At 48.1% G+C, this 15,641-nt stretch overlaps 1 protein-coding gene across 1 annotated transcript; it reads left to right on the forward strand.

Moving 5' to 3' along the window:
• Positions 1-3,756: 3,756 nt before the first annotated feature.
• UBE2J2 (ubiquitin conjugating enzyme E2 J2) lies at positions 3,757-14,956 on the forward strand. Its single transcript, XM_071575764.1, has 7 exons — positions 3,757-3,921; positions 6,099-6,229; positions 7,161-7,201; positions 7,985-8,087; positions 8,195-8,333; positions 9,952-10,032; positions 11,738-14,956. Exons 2-7 carry the CDS (start codon positions 6,099-6,101, stop codon positions 12,020-12,022), a joined length of 780 nt encoding a protein of 259 aa, XP_071431865.1. The 5' UTR covers positions 3,757-3,921; the 3' UTR covers positions 12,023-14,956.
• Positions 14,957-15,641: the final 685 nt, after the last annotated feature.

Consider the following 15,641-nt stretch of genomic DNA (forward strand, 5'->3'; position numbering starts at 1 on the left):
AAAATATTTCTGGTGGCTTCAGACAGCAAATAAAAGGAGTAGCTCAGTAGTATCACTATGATCCATGTCAGGAATCACATTATATGGAGGTGTAGAGTAAGAGAACACCTTATAACAGGTTGCTGGACCTGCTGGAGGGCAGGAGGGCTCTGCAGAGGGATCTGGAGAGACTTGAGGGATGGGCTGATTGCAATGGGATGAAGTTCAACGAGGTCAAGTGCAGGTCCTGCCCTTTGGCCACCCCAACCCCCTGCAGCGCTCCAGGCTGGGCACAGAGTGGGTGGAGAGGGACAGGGGGAAAGGGACAGGGGGCACTGAGGGACAGGAAGCTCAACAGGAGCCAACAGTGTGCCCAGGTGGCCAAGAAGGCCAAGGGGATCCTGGCCTGGATCCAAACTAGCGTGGCCAGCAGGCCCAGGGCAGTGACCCTTCCCCTGGACTCTGCCTTGGGGAGGCCACACCTTGAGTGTTGTGTTCAGTTCTGGGCCCCTCAGGTCAGGAAAGAGATTGAGGGGCTGGAGCGGGGCCAGAGAAGAGCAACGAGGCTGGAGAAGGGACTGGATGTGGCTCTGAGTGTCCTCTGAAAGACCTCCAGGGACAGAGAATCCAACATGTCTTGATCCAACCCCACTGTGATCACCAGCCCAGGGCACAGAGTGCCCCACTGTGTGCCCCACTGTGTGCCCTGGGCTGGTGATCACAGTGGGGTTGGATCAAGGGTTGGACTTGATGATCTCAGAGGTCTCTTCCAACCCAACTGAGAAGAGCAACGAGGCTGGAGAAGGGATTGGAGCACAAGTGCTGTGGGGAGAGGCTGAGGGAGCTGGGGGTGTTCAGCCTGGAGAAGAGGAGGCTCAGAGGTGACCTCAGCACTGTCTGGAACTCCCTGAAGGGAAGTTCTGGCCAGGTGGGGGTTGGTCTCTTCTCCCAGGCACTCAGCAATAGGACAAGGGGGCACGATGGGCTCAAGCTCTGCCAGGGGAAATTGAAGTTGGAGAGCAGAAAGAAATTCTTTGCAGAGAGAGTGCTCAGGGATTGGAATGGGCTGCCCAGAGAGGGGGTGGATTCCCCATCCCTGGAGGTTTTTCAGCTGAGCTTGTCCGTGGCACTGAGTGCCATGACCTGGTAAAGGGACTGGAGTTGGCCCAAGGGTTGGACTTGATGATCTCAGAGGTCCTTCCCAACCCAATCCATTCTATGATTTTATGATTCTATGATCAAAGGTCTTTCTGGGACACAAGAACTCCACCTGAGCAGCAGCCCCAGCCCTGAGCAGCCTTGAGCTGTTCTTCCAAGCCTTCTCTGTCCTTCCAGAAGATCCGAGCAGAGGCTCAGCAGCCACAGCATTGCCACATTTACTGGACAGGGTTCCCTCTGAGTCCCTGGGAACTTTAATTAACCCTCACTCCACTCCTCAGGCTGCATTTTCTTTCTTGAATTATTTCTTCACCCACCAAGGGCAGCCTCAAAACCTGCCTGTGTGGAGTGGGGCATGAAATTCTGCTTTCATTTGATGGAGATATCACAGCCAAGGACTTACCAAAGGCACCCACAAACAGAATTCTGATTCTCTTCTGTGTATAGAAACCATCCAGGAAACAAATCTGCATTCCTGTTACTGGGATCTGTCCTGAACACCTGCCATGCTTTTATTACACTTCCAATTCAAGGGAAATTTTCTGCAGTGCAAAAGTCTTCTGGATTTTCTAAGAATAACACAAATGTCTGTGTTCACAAGCATATAAAGATGTTTCTCTGTCCTGTAACCACCCATGTGATGCTGCTGACAGGCTCAAATCTAATTAAAAACCTGGTGCAACCTTTATGAGATGGAGAACTGTCTCCCTTGTCTCTGTCCTGGAGTTAATCACCTTCCAAGTCAATTTAACAGCATGTACTTATTTACCTGGAGCACTTAATGATTTAAGAACATAAATATGGGACTTGTAGTGACTTCCCAAGGCCAGGTTTTAAATGTACCTTCAAGACACAACCCCAGGACCCCAAAGACACTTCACAGAGAGGAAATTCTGGAGGGTGACTCATTTCTGTTCATAACTCACAATTGTGTGAAGGACACAGAGTTTTCTCCTTTGCTTCAGACTTGACCACTGCCTCTAAATCAAAAATTGAGATATTTCAGGCAGCCTGACTTAGCACCAACCTCAAACCCTGGAGGAGTTTGGGCAACCTGGTTTTACCCACTTGTTTAAACATCACTCAGGTGTTTGTGATGTTTAAACATTACTCAGGGATGGACTGTGCAGGAGTAAATTGTGTGAATAGATCAGCTCAGTTGGTTAAAACTTGGTTGTAACAATGCCAAGGTCGTGGGTTCAATCCCCTGTGTGGGCCATTGACTGAAGAGTTGGACTGGATGGACCTTGTGGGTCCTTCCAGCTCAGAACAGTCTGGGATTCTGGGATTCTGATTCTGTGATTTGCATGCAGGGAAACAACTGAGAAGAAAGAAACTCCTGGGAGAGCAAAGTCTCATTCCAGGCTGTCATTAGTGTGGAGAGGAACATCCCAGAGGGATGAAGGGAATGTGAGTGACAAAATTCTTGTGCATGGAATGCCAGAGGGGGAGGTGGGAGCTCTGCAAGCCCTTCAGGGCCTTGACTTCAGCGGCCACATCCACATTGCTCATATTTCCAGGCTTAGTAGGAATTCCGGTGTCAACACACACACATCAAATGGAAAAAAAATTGTGGAGCTGAGCCAAAAAAAAAATTATGTGTAAATACTGCATGAGCTGCCTGGGGAATTCATCAGGTGAAAGACATGAAGGCATTCCAATAATACCTTGTTTTTGAACAGCACTTTAACTCTAAAAATGTAATAATAATTTAAAATAAAAGCTTCCTTCTGTTCTGCAAAACCTTCATGCATTTGTAAACAAGGAGCTCAGATCAGGTGTGAGGGTGGAAGAGATTAAAACAAAACAGATCAATCATTGCTTCTGGTTTTAAAGAATAATTTTTCCTGGAAATATTCCATGGCTTCAAACTCAAAACAGTTCGAAGAAAAGGATTTAGTTTGATAAACTTCACTAAATCAAGGAGATTTGATGTGGCCACAGGTGGGACTTGTGAACACTTTGTGTATAAAATATCTCCTTATTGTGATCAAAGTCTGAAGTAATAGAGGAAAATAGAAGAGTTGATGTGAAACTACCACAAAATGAAACTTTTTACAGCCCTCAGCAAAATGCAAACCCTGAAGTCAGAGAATCACAGCCTGGTTTGGGTTGGAAGAGACCTTAAAGGTCATCCCACCCCAATCCACCACCTTCCACTTTAGTGGAATTATCGCCCGTGTTCCCAGCGCTGAAGAAAAGCAGGGGAGGATCGAACCAGGGGGGCTCGAACCCGGGGCTGGACCGGGCGGGACTCGAACCCAGGATCGAACCCGGGGCTGGACCGGGCGGGACTCGAACCCAGGATCGAACCCGGGGCTGGACCGGGCGGGACTCGTACCCAGGATCGAACCCGGGGCTGGACCGGGCGGGACTCGAACCCAGGATCGAACCCGGGGCTGGACCCGGCGGGACTCGAACCCAGGATCGAACCCGGGGCTGGACCCGGCGGGACTCGAACATGGAGGACTGGACCCGGCAGGGCTCGAACCCCAGACCGGACTCGGACCCGGGACTGGACCCGGCGGGACTCGAACCCGCGGCCCCGGCCGGCCATTGCGCCCCGGGAAGCGGAAGAGTCTCCCGCCCCGGACGCGTCGCGGCTCCTTCCCGGAAGCGCCGCCCGCGCCGCCATCTTGGCTGGAGCCGTGAGGGGACCCGCGGCCGGCCCGGCCCTGTCCTGCCCTGCCCGCTCCACCATCGCGGCCCGGCCGCCCGCTGCCCGCGTCCCCACCTCCTCCCGCGGGCAGGAGGGGCCGCCCGGGGCCTGGCGGGCACGAAGAGGTGAGCGGGACCCGAGCCTGGCGGGAGCAGGGAGCGACGGGCTGGCTGCCTCTTCCCCTTCCCTCCGTCTCTTTCTCAGTTCCTCCGTCCCTCCCTCAGTCGTTCTGTCTCCGTCTGTCTCCCTCCCTGAGTCCCTCCGTCTCTCCCTCAGTCGTTCTGCCTTTGTCTCGCCTTCAGCCCCTCCGTCTCTTCCCTCAGCCCCTCCGTCTCTTCCCTCAGCCCCTCCGTCTCTTCCCTCAGCCCCTCCGTCTCTTCCCTCAGCCCCTCCGTCTCTTCCCTCAGCCCCTCCGTCTCTTCCCTCAGCCCCTCCGTCTCTCCCTCAGCCTCTCCGTCCCTCCCTCAGTCGCTCTGTTTCCGTCTCTCTCCCTCCCTCAGTCCCTCCGTCTCTCCCTCCGTCACTCTGTCTCCTCTTCCTCAGTCCTTCAGTCGTTGCTTCAGTCGCTCTGACTCTTCTCTCCCTCAGTGCTTCGGTCTCTCCTTTTGTCGTTCTGTCTCGTTCTTTCTTCCTCAACCCCTCCGTCTTCCCCTCAGTCGTTCTGCCTTCTTGTCTGTCCCCCTTCCCTCAGTCCTTCCATCTCTCCCTCGGTCACTGTCTCCTCTATTCCTCAGTCCTTCTGTGCTTCCTTCAGTTGTTCTGTCTCCTTCTCTCTCCCTCAGTCCTTCCATCTCTCCCTCGGTCACTGTCTCCTCTCTTCCTCAGTCCTTCTGTGCTTCCTTCAGCTGTTCTGTCTCCTTCTCTCTCCCTCAGTCCTTCCATCTCTCCCTCGGTCACTGTCTCCTCTCTTCCTCAGTCCTTCTGTGCTTCCTTCAGTCGTTCTGTCTCCTTCTCTCTCCCTCAGTCCCTCCATCTCTCCCTCGGTCGCTCTGTCTCATTCTCCGTCCCTCCCTCAGTCGTTCCATCTCCTTCTCTTTCCCTCTTTTCCCTCCCTTCCCATCCTTTCTCTCCCACCTCTCCGTGTCCCTCCGTCGCTGCCTCTCCCCCAGTTGTCCTGTTGCTCCTTCTCTCCTGTTCCCGTTGTATTGTCCGTGTGTTCCCCTTTCGATCTTAGCCCTTTATTTTCCGTGTTAAGGTCTAAATGTCCTTCCAGACTTTGAGGGGCGTTAAAACCCCCACTGACCACACTTAAAAAGCTGTTTCAGTGTTTTTACAGCTCATACTGAGACCTCTCTTACTACTGAAAAATGTCACAACTAACAGTTGTGTCCAATTAAAACGATACTATTTAATTTATATTTTAAAGTCAAAGCTGGCTTCTTTAAGGAAAAATTCAGAATTTTATGATTTCAAGAGGTGTGGCTTTATTAAAAAACCTCTTTATGTTTCAAGCAATGATTTACAGCAACTCTGACCAAAGACAGGTTAAAAGGTGGAATATTTGACCACATACAACTGTTGCTTGTGGTTTAAATGTTATTTCTTTAATAAATTTTACTTAGTTCCTTGTAGAAGAGGAACAGAAAGGGCTGTAGGAATTTAACATTGTGGTCATTGTTTTAACTCTTCAAGCTGTTTGTGAAATCCTTTTAGTTCCTCCTTGAATTTCCTTGTATAAAGCCAAGTAATTCCTTAAACTTCTTAGGGGAAAGTGAGTTAAATAGCAGTTGTTAATTAGTGTGTTCTGTAGGTGCATTATAAGGGCTCATTCTTTCTTTGTCTTGTAAACACCGTGGAATTTCCTCCCCTCACACCCACTTGTCTCCCTTTGGATGAGGTTTGATTTCTCTGGAAGGGAATAATCTGGCCCAGAGTTTCCTTCTGTAAATTCATCTGGCTCTTTGCAGGGAACAAGTTTAATTCCAAGTCCTTCACCTCCAGGTCAGCAACGAGGTCACTGTGGTGCCTTGTTTGTTACTCTTTTCAGATAACTGGATGTGTAGAAACACCAGTTGAATTTAAAACATGTAAATTTACAGAAAATATATCAAAGATGAACAGGGAAATCAGTTTCTCAGAAAGACCTTTAATACAGAATAGCTCAAGTTGGAAGGATCATGTACTGCAGATGGGTTTGGGACTGTTAGTTGAGATTTTGCATGATTCTTGCCACTTAAAAGTGAAGGTTATTCAGCTGGTATCTGAAATATGAAGTGTATTTTGCAAAAATCTGGAGCATTATTCCATGAGTGATGATGGCTCTGTGCTCATTAAGGTTGTATTTATGTATTTCTTTAATTAGATGAGCAACAACAGTAATAAGAGAGCACCAACCACAGCAACGCAGAGGCTGAAACAAGATTACCTGAGGATTAAGAAAGATCCAGTGCCTTACATCTGTGCAGAGCCTCTCCCCTCCAACATCCTGGAATGGTGAGGCTGGGAATGGGAGCTGGGAGTGGGAGCGGGAGCCAAGAATGGGAATGGGAGCAGGAGCAGGGAATGGGAATGGGAGTGGGAGTCGGGAGTGAGAATGGAAGTGGGAGTCGGGAGTGGGAGCTGGGAATGGGAATGGGAGCCGGGAGCAGGGCATGGAAATGGGAGCGGGAGCAGGGCATGGGAATGGGAGCGGGAGCAGGGCATGGGAATGGGAGCGGGAGCAGGGCATGGGAATGGGAGCGGGAGCAGGGCATGGGAATGGGAGCGGGAGCAGGGCATGGGAATGGGAGTAGGAGTCGGGAGTGGGAGTCGGGAGTGGGAGCCAGGAATGGGAGTGGGAGTCGGGAGTGGGAGCCAGGAATGGGAGTGGGAGTCGGGAGTGGGAGCCAGGAATGGGAGTGGGAGTCGGGAATGGGCACTGGGAGTGGGAGCCGGGAATGGGCACTGGGAGTGGGAGCCGGGAATGGGCACTGGGAGTGGGAGCCGGGAATGGGCACTGGGAGTGGGAGCCGGGAATGGGCACTGGGAGTCGGGAGTGGGAGTCGGGAGTGGGAACTGGGAATGGCAACTGGGAGTGCAAGCTGGGAATGGAAGTGGGAGCCGGGAGTGGGAGTCAGGAGTGGGAACTGGGAATGGCAACTGGGAGTGCGAGCCGGGAATGGGAACTGGGAATGGCAGCCGGGATGGCAGCTGGGAATGGGAGCTGGGAATGGGATTCGGGAATGGGAACTGGGAATGGACTGTTCCTCAGCCGTGGAGAGAACAGGTTTTTCCAGGTCATCGAGTCTGACTCCCTCGCTCCTGCACCATGGGAGTCTCGGTGTGGGGAGGTGGAGTAGGAAACTTGGGCTGGAGTGATTGGATCCTGGTTTTTAGGGATATTTGTGGCTGGTCCCACAGAGTTTGCATTCCCTTCTCTCCCCAGGCATTACGTTGTGCGGGGACCTGAAATGACGCCCTATGAAGGTAAACACCCTGGTGTGTTTGTGTTTGGAGTAATTCCATGCTGGTTTCAGTGGGCAAGATAAAACTGCTGAAAATGGTTCCAAAAACTGTCAGTGCAGCCTCAGAGCTGTCTGTGACCTGTGGGAAAGCTGGTTAAAAAGCACCAGGGATCCTGCTGTCAGTGGGGTTTCTGTTATCAAGGGTTTTAATAAAATCAGATTTAGGTTAAGTTGAAGACAAAGATCTTCCTGTTAAAGCAGATAACTTGCTTTAGAGAGGATGTGACACATAATTTCAAAAAGTTCCATTTTGTTGCCACATAAATGTTCTCAGTGAACTGAGACATAAAAATTCCCTTTATGAGTCTCTCTGGAGGAAGCTTGAAATGTAAAAGCTTTATTAATTTGTAGTCACACATTTCACAGTGTCTTCTGGAGCCTCTCACAAAATGCTTTCTTAAACTGGGATTCTTCATAGGATTGTGTTTGCACTTGTTGCTGGAAAAATAACCCATTTTTATTGTATTAAATATGCTTTGCCTGGTTGTCCTTAAATGTGTTCCAGACTTGACAGTAGCAAATTGTGTCTGTAAGAGAGACTGTGAGAGAATTCCCTCCAGAGTAAATCTGGTGCAGGTTTGGGTTAATATTCTTGTGTTTTAGAGGCACAAGATGAAGAGTTTGATCTCATTGTTGAGATGGGGAGAAGGAGACAAGCAAAGGGGTTTGTTTGGCCCGTTTTGAGTAGCAGTTTAGGACTTAATCTTCATGCAAATTAAGTAATTCATCTCTCTGTGTAATGCAGGTGGCTATTATCATGGGAAACTAATATTCCCCAGAGAATTCCCTTTTAAACCTCCTAGTATTTATATGATTACACCTAATGGAAGGTTTAAGTGTAACACAAGGTAAGGACCTTTCTCTAACACTTAAGCAATTAACATCATTTCAGCACTAATGCATAACGTGTGATGATTTTAATGGCAACCCCAAACCTCTGCCTGTGTCTTTGAAGGTTGTGTCTGTCCATCACTGATTTCCACCCGGACACGTGGAATCCAGCGTGGTCAGTGTCCACAATCCTGACAGGCCTTCTCAGTTTCATGGTGGAAAAGGGCCCCACACTGGGCAGCATAGAGACATCTGAGTTCACAGTGAGTGCAGAGCATGTGCTGGGCCTTGGGGCAGCCCTGGGGGTGGGAAACAGCAGCAGCAGCAGCTGGAATTTTGATATCTCAGAAATAAACACCCTGGTTAGGACTTTGTCCTTCCTTCCTAAAGAAATAAATAGATATACAGTGGAGGAACTGGACATCACACACAGATCAATGTGTGCTGATTTATTGTACTCTGTGCCATCATCTGGTGGTCACAGTGGGGTTGGATCAAGGGTTGGACTTGATGATCTCAGAGGTCTCTTCCAACCCAACTGATTCTCTGATTCTGTGATTTTTAGTGTCAAGTGCTGGATAGGTCACTTTGGGAGAGTTGGGGACACTGTACAGTTTTAATGCAGGTAATTTCACAGAATCGACAAGGTTGGAAAAGACCTCAGAGATCATCAAGTCCAACCTTTGATCCAGCATCACATTTTCTACTAGACCATGGCACAGTGAGAGCAGAGCATGGCCTGGGCCGTGGGGCAGCCCTGGGGGTGGGAAACAGCAGCAGCAGCAGCTGGAATTTTGATATCTCAGAAATAAACACTGTGGTTAGAACTTTGTCCTTCCTTCCCTCCCTCCCTCCCTCCTTCCCTCCCTCCCTCCCTCCTTCCCTCCCTCCCTCCCTCCTTCCCTCCCTCCCTCCTTCCCTCCCTCCCTCCTTCCTTCCCTCCCTCCTTCCCTCCCTCCCTCCTTCCTTCCCTCCCTCCTTCCCTCCCTCCCTCCTTCCTTCCCTCCCTCCTTCCTTCCCTCCCTCCTTCCCTCCCTCCCTCCTTCCTTCCCTCCCTCCTTCCTTCCCTCCCTCCTTCCTTCCCTCCCTCCTTCCTTCCCTCCCTCCTTCCTTCCCTCCCTCCTTCCTTCCCTCCCTCCTTCCTTCCCTCCCTCCTTCCTTCCCTCCCTCCTTCCTTCCCTCCCTCCTTCCTTCCCTCCCTCCTTCCTTCCCTCCCTCCTTCCTTCCCTCCCTCCTTCCTTCCCTCCTTCCTTCCTTCCCTCCCTCCTTCCATTTATTCACTAAAGAATAAATAAATATACGGTGAAGGAACTGGACATCACACACAGATCAGTGTGATGGAGTGAATGCTGATTTATTCTACACCACACATGGTTTGTACAGGGTTAAAGGTGCACATCATTGCCTAAGTTAACACCTCACACCATCAAGCCACAAACTTTAATTGGTTATAATCCTTATCTCACAAGTCCAGTGTTTATATTGTCTCATCCTGGATGTTTTCAAGCACCTCTCTGGTGTGCTGTGAGAAACCTGAGGAGCTCCCATGAGAGACTTCAGGGAGCAGCTGACTCCTCCAGGCAGCTGTGACTTGTTTATTCTTGGCTGCCTTCAGTCTCACAGGGTTGGTGCAGGCTGGTTTCAGTCTTCCAGGATCTCATATGGATCTGAATTTCTGTGTACCAACACCTCCCGAGGAGTGCAGAACACTCATCTCAGTCAGATTTAGAATTGAGAACATAACTCATGTCTGTAAACATGTGTTGTAGTGAATAATGTTCACAAGGTGGTTTTCCCCTTCCTTGTGGGAAATCAGATGTTGAATTGAAGTAAATTAATTAATTTCTCTGCAACTGCTGATGGTGTTTGTTTCCTCCACAGAAAAGACAACTTGCTGCACAAAGCTTAGCATTTAATTTAAAAGATAAAGTCTTCTGTGAGCTCTTCCCTGAAGTGGTGGAGGTAAGGGAGGGAATTCATCCCTGCTGTCATTTGGTTTGCTGGAGTCCTTCAGCTTCTCTGTGTAGATCTGTAAACTCGTTGTTCAGGACTTTTCCCAGACTTTTCCCAGCTACCTTTGTCAACCTTTTCTTTTTCAAAGGTTTTACTTGTTGCAGACAGACTGGAGGAAAGTGGGGAAAAGATACACAAGTGTCTTTTTCCAGCTGTTAACCATGAGATGTGTTTCTGGGCTGAGTGGGGAGTGCTTATGGACCTTGATGTTTTTACTGTCCTTAAAGCTCTAATTTAAAAACCATCCTCTTTGTGTCCTTCTGGGAAGAGAAAAGTTCTGTCTCCATTTCCTTTTTTTCCTTGGGCAGATCTAAATATGAACAGAAGGGTTTAATTGTGTTTTCTGATTAGTTACAAGAATGCCAGAGGATTGGAAATACTTCCTGCAGGGCTGGTTTGCCAGTACCCAAATCCCTGGAAAACTGAAAACAGTAGCAGGTAACTGCTGCTGTGTTCAAGTACAGGCAGATTTCTAACATGTAATACTTACAGTCCTAATCCTTTTAAGCTTCTGAGAGCTTCTTTCTTAATTTTCTTAATGTCTTATGTTCAAAACAGGCTGTACATGCAGGAATTTCTCATTTCTGAAAAAAAAAACCCTCAGAAATCTAAAAATAGAATGGCCAAAATGATTAAGCTCTGCCAGGGGAGGTTTAGGTTGGATATCAGAAAGAAATTCTTTACAGAGAGAGTGGTCAGGAATTGGAACGGGCTGCCCAGAGAGGGGGTGGTGGACTCACCATCCCTGGAGGTTTTGGAGATGAGACTGGACATGGCACTGAGTGAGAATCCACCACGTCTTGATCCAACCCCACTGTGATCACCAGATCAGGGCACTGAGTGCCATGATCTGATGATCCAGTGGGGTTGGATCAAGGGTTGGACTTGATGATCTCAGAGGTCTCTTCCAACCCAACTGATTCTCTGATTCTGTGATTTTTAGTGTCAAGTACTGGATAGGTCACTTTGGGAGAGTTGGGGACACTGTACAGTTTTAATGCAGGTAATTTCACAGAATCAACGAGGTTGGAAAAGCCCTCAGAGATCATCAAGCCCAACCTTTGATCCAGCATCACCTCATCTACTAGACCATGGCACTGAGTGCCACATCCAGTCTCTAATTGGTTAAAACTTGGTTGTAATAGTGCCAAGGTCATGAGTTCAATCCCCTGTGTGGGCCATTGACTTAAGAGTTGGACTTGCTGATCCTTGTGGGTCCCTTCCAGCTCAGAATAGTCTGTGAGTCTGTGCTAATACAGGAAAAAGAACTGTGCCATCTCCTCTTCCTAAGTTTATGGAAGAACCTCTGTTCTGAAATACTCACCCAAAGCTTCACGACTATCACTTCAAATCCTTCCAGAGCACCCAAAGCTCTGCCAGGGGAAATTTAAGTTGGATATCAGAAAAAAATTCTTTACAGAGAGAGTAATCAGGCATTGGAATGGGCTGCCCAGAGAGGGGGTGGATTCACCATCCCTAGAGATTTTTAAACACAGATTGGCCGTGGCACTGAGTGCCATGATCTGGTAAATGGACTGGAGTTGGACCAAGGGTTGGACTCGATCTTGGAGGTCTTTTCCAACCCAATCGATTCTATGATTCTATGATTCTATCCCCTCCAGCAGCCCCTCAGCTCTTTCCTTTCCCTCTGCAGGAGATCAAACAGAAGCAGAAAGCACAAGAAGAGCTGACCAGCAGACCTCCCTCCCTGCCCCTGCCCGACGTGGTGCCGGACGGGGACCCGCACTACGGCCAGAACGCGCTGCCGCTGCTCAACGGGCACGTGGCCCTGGCACCCCCCAACCACCCTGGCCTGGGGCAGCCCCACCGCAACCACGGACTGCTGGGCGGAGCTCTGGCGAACTTGTTTGTCATAGTTGGGTTTGCAGCCTTTGCCTACACAGTGAAGTATGTCCTGAGGAGCATAGCCCAAGAATGAGGAGAGCAAATAAAGCCAAGACCAAATTAGTGGTAGTTGCAGAACGAGTGGGACTCTTTGGGCGTTCGGCTCTTGAGGCTGGGAGGAGTATTTGTGGGGGTTTTTTTTTCTCCAAACCTGGGTTGGCTCATGGGTTGTGTTGGGGACTTGGAGTAGTTTTGCTTAGTCAGAAACTTTGCTACTCTCTGGTAGTTTCTCACAAGTCAAAGCATTATTGATGAGACACTACATTTCTAGTGCTTTGATTTTTATAGCAGTTCTCCATCTGTCGTTTGAAATTTGAAGATCTTGAGCAAATAAGGCTTTTTACTTCATTGTACAATTTTTAAAATTCCACCATTTATTCATATCATTTTATTTTTCATTAGGGGAGAGCCTGTCCAGGTGTTCAGTGGTTCAAGTAGAGATTTCATGTGGACTTGGGAAGGGTTTGGTTCGATGCTACCGAAAACTGCTGGTTTCTTTTTTTTAAAACTAGAATGACCATCATTGCATATCTAGTCAGTAGTGATTAGATGAGTGGGAACATAACACCACGTGTGTTAAATGTGTTGTCTAAATTGTCACACCATCATGGAAGGTTTTGTTTGGGCTACAAGAAGTGCAGTTGTCGGCCTTTAGGAATGATCAGCGAGAGAAAAAGCTTTGGAATCAGCCTCTGGTGGGAATACCCATATCCAGGGCTGTCCTGGATTTGGTCACTTAGAGATTTTCATCTGGGGAGATGTTCTGTTGAAAAAATTGTAATAGTTAATTCTGATCACAGGGGGCCACTGGTGAAAAAATAATAAAACTGCACCCACCAATGGAGAGTTGATTGTGTGTTCCAAAAATCTCTGCATTAGGCTGTGGTGACTGAGGCAACCCCAGCCCCTGTGAGGGTGAAAACACAAACGAGTCTGAATAACAAACCAGCTTCCTCAGAGTCAACTGAATTCATCTGAAGTGTCACTAGCTGAGTTAACCCTTAAAATCAGTTCCATTTGCTCACATGAAGTTTTGTTTTACACTCTTGGAAAGCCACCACCGCCAAAAGCCAACCCCAAAATTCATCTGGGGTTCAGAAGCTTTTTGCTTTTAGCTGTGAGTTCATCTCTGTTCCCCTTCAGTTGACTGAGAAGTGAAATTCTGATGTTGCTTCACAGGCTTACAGCACTGTGAACAAACACTGAAGTTCAAAAGTCTGTCTGGAATTACTTTTTGAACTCAGTTTGCTTGATTTTTCTCCCTCCTGCTTCGTTTTCTCCAAAAGCTTTGTTTCATCAGAGGCAAACTTGCTGTGCCTTTCAGAACTGACAGTGCTGCCTGCTCAGCTGGGGCAGAACGCACTGTTAGTGCTCCAACAAGCTGCCCAAGGGGGTAGCAGGGCTGAAAGCTCTGCAGCTCACTCTATAGTCTTATTTCAATATTCTGGAGAGCCCAAATAAATATTACCTCATGTGTCTAAGAATGTTTCCAAACTGTCTTATTTTCCCTTTCAGATTTCCTCTCTTTCTCAGCTTCTTGGTATCTGGAATTGTAAGCAAAAATGTCTTGTTAACCCATGAGCCAGCAGCTCAGAGCACCAGTAAATGTGACCAATGCAATAGGTAGGAATTACCAAAATTACCAAGGAAATCTGAAAGCAGGTCCTCCTGAGGCAAGGAAGGGAAGGAGTCAGGGAATGTGAGGATGGAATTTGCAAAAGGCTGGATTTTAAAGTGTATTTATAAACCTTTGATTAGTTTTTTTTTAAGTCTTATTTTATGGTTTTACCAAATCTTATTTATAACTCTTTTTTAATTGACCTCTTGTATGTGCTTAACCCTAGAGAGAGTTGTGTGAGGCAGGAGGGGCAGTGCCAGGGCTTTCCTGCAGGGCTGGGATTTGCAGCAGGGCTTGGCAGACTGATGGTTTTTCCCCAGGCAGATGGACCTGAAGCTCAGGCTGTTGTGCCTCGTGGAGATTTGCACCTCTCAAACCTCTTTGTGTCCTTGCAATGCCTTTTACTGTCCTTGGTTGTCCATGTTTATCTTCTCTTCTGGAAGTTTTTGTCCACAAAAATGAAGACAAAGGCAAGGAGACCTTGGGCAGGGTGTGTTTGCACCTTCTGGGACCTCACCAAGCTCAGAGAAAAACATCCAGAGATGGTGAAAAAAAGGCTTTTTATTACATGACAAGGAGTTGGCCTTAAGCTGCACCTGAGCACATGAAGGTGGGGCTCTTGTTTTCAGTTGGTCAATTGTTTCCACAACTGGAAACAAACCCCCTTTGGTCAAACCCTGCACATGCTGCAATTTTTTTCCCCCCCTGAGGATTTGGTTGTATTTAAACCCCAAAATTTCCACAGTTGCAGAATCTCTTCAGTCCCCTGGATTTGGAGCAAGACTTGACATCATTCCAGGTGCCATCTGTGGGCAGCTGGGAACAATCCCTGCCCCTCTGCACCTGTGGCTTACAACCTTTGGATGCATCTCCTTGCCTTTGGCAATGATTTATCCCCCTTTGTGTAGGTTTTACTGATTTGTGGGGTTTTTTTAAGAATTTCTAACAGTATCTGATCTTTTTGTTACCAAAGTCATTCAGTGGAGGAGCCCATGCAGAAATACTCCCTGGAGCAGTGCATTGCTTAAAGTAATCAAATTAAAAGCTCTCCTTCATTCCATGATTCTGGAATCAGTCTGGCCCTTGCCTCTCATGCTGCAATTCCATCATTTCTGTAAAGCTGTTGGTGGGAAGGAGCTTTTGCAGCTGGAACCACACGACATCCGTGGTCGCCTTTAAGGATCTCTTGATCTTTTTTTCAACAATTCTGGATTTTTGGTGTGGTCACCACCTTTGTCCCCTGAGATTTGGAGGTGGTGGAGGTTCCTTTGCCACGAGCATGTGCTGAGGAGTGGGACTGACTGCACTGTAATGTTGTTTGTTCATAATAAACATTCATGAGAAAATGGATATTGCTGTGGGACTCTTTCTGGGAAAGGAATCACTGGGAAGAAACAACTGGATGTTTTGTGGATGAGGAAACAAAAGCTGTGGCAAAACTGCATCTTTCCTGATTAGTTTTTTCCATCCAGTGTGGTGTCCCTTCCATCTCTCCCACATCAAAAGGCCAAAGGAATGAGGTGCTTCCAGCCCATCTGATGGATTCTCCCAACTGTCTCCCAGGCTGTCTCCTTCAGAGCAAACTCATCATCTGTAATTACAATTAATTCTCTTAAGCCCTTTGCTTCCAAAGGTATTTTTTGAATGTCTCTGAATAATTTTGGGCTATTAATGGCTTATTTTGTAAGGGGAGACAAATAGTGAACAAGATGAGCCTTTCTTTGCAGCAGAGGCCAGATAAAGCCTATTTTCAGGGGGGAAATCACACAAAAGGGAGTCTGTTTAGAAGGAACTCCAAACATGTTATTGAAAAGATTCTCTGGGCAAGGTAAGAGGGTGGTTTCTGAGGGTTTATTGGGAATCTCACAGCGGGAAAAGCTTCACCCCAACAGAGTTATTTCCCTCCTGGTCACTCCGAGGAGCTGCTGCGAGAGAAACCCTTAAAAGAGGAGCAGCGAGTGGGTTTTTCCCTGTTTTTCCAAAGGCCTCGGCGGTTCCGTGGCTTTGCCACCAGATGGCGAAGCGATCCCGGCAC

This window comes from Pithys albifrons, chromosome 22 (genome assembly GCF_047495875.1).
Source record: "Pithys albifrons albifrons isolate INPA30051 chromosome 22, PitAlb_v1, whole genome shotgun sequence".
Lineage (NCBI taxonomy): Eukaryota > Metazoa > Chordata > Aves > Passeriformes > Thamnophilidae > Pithys > Pithys albifrons.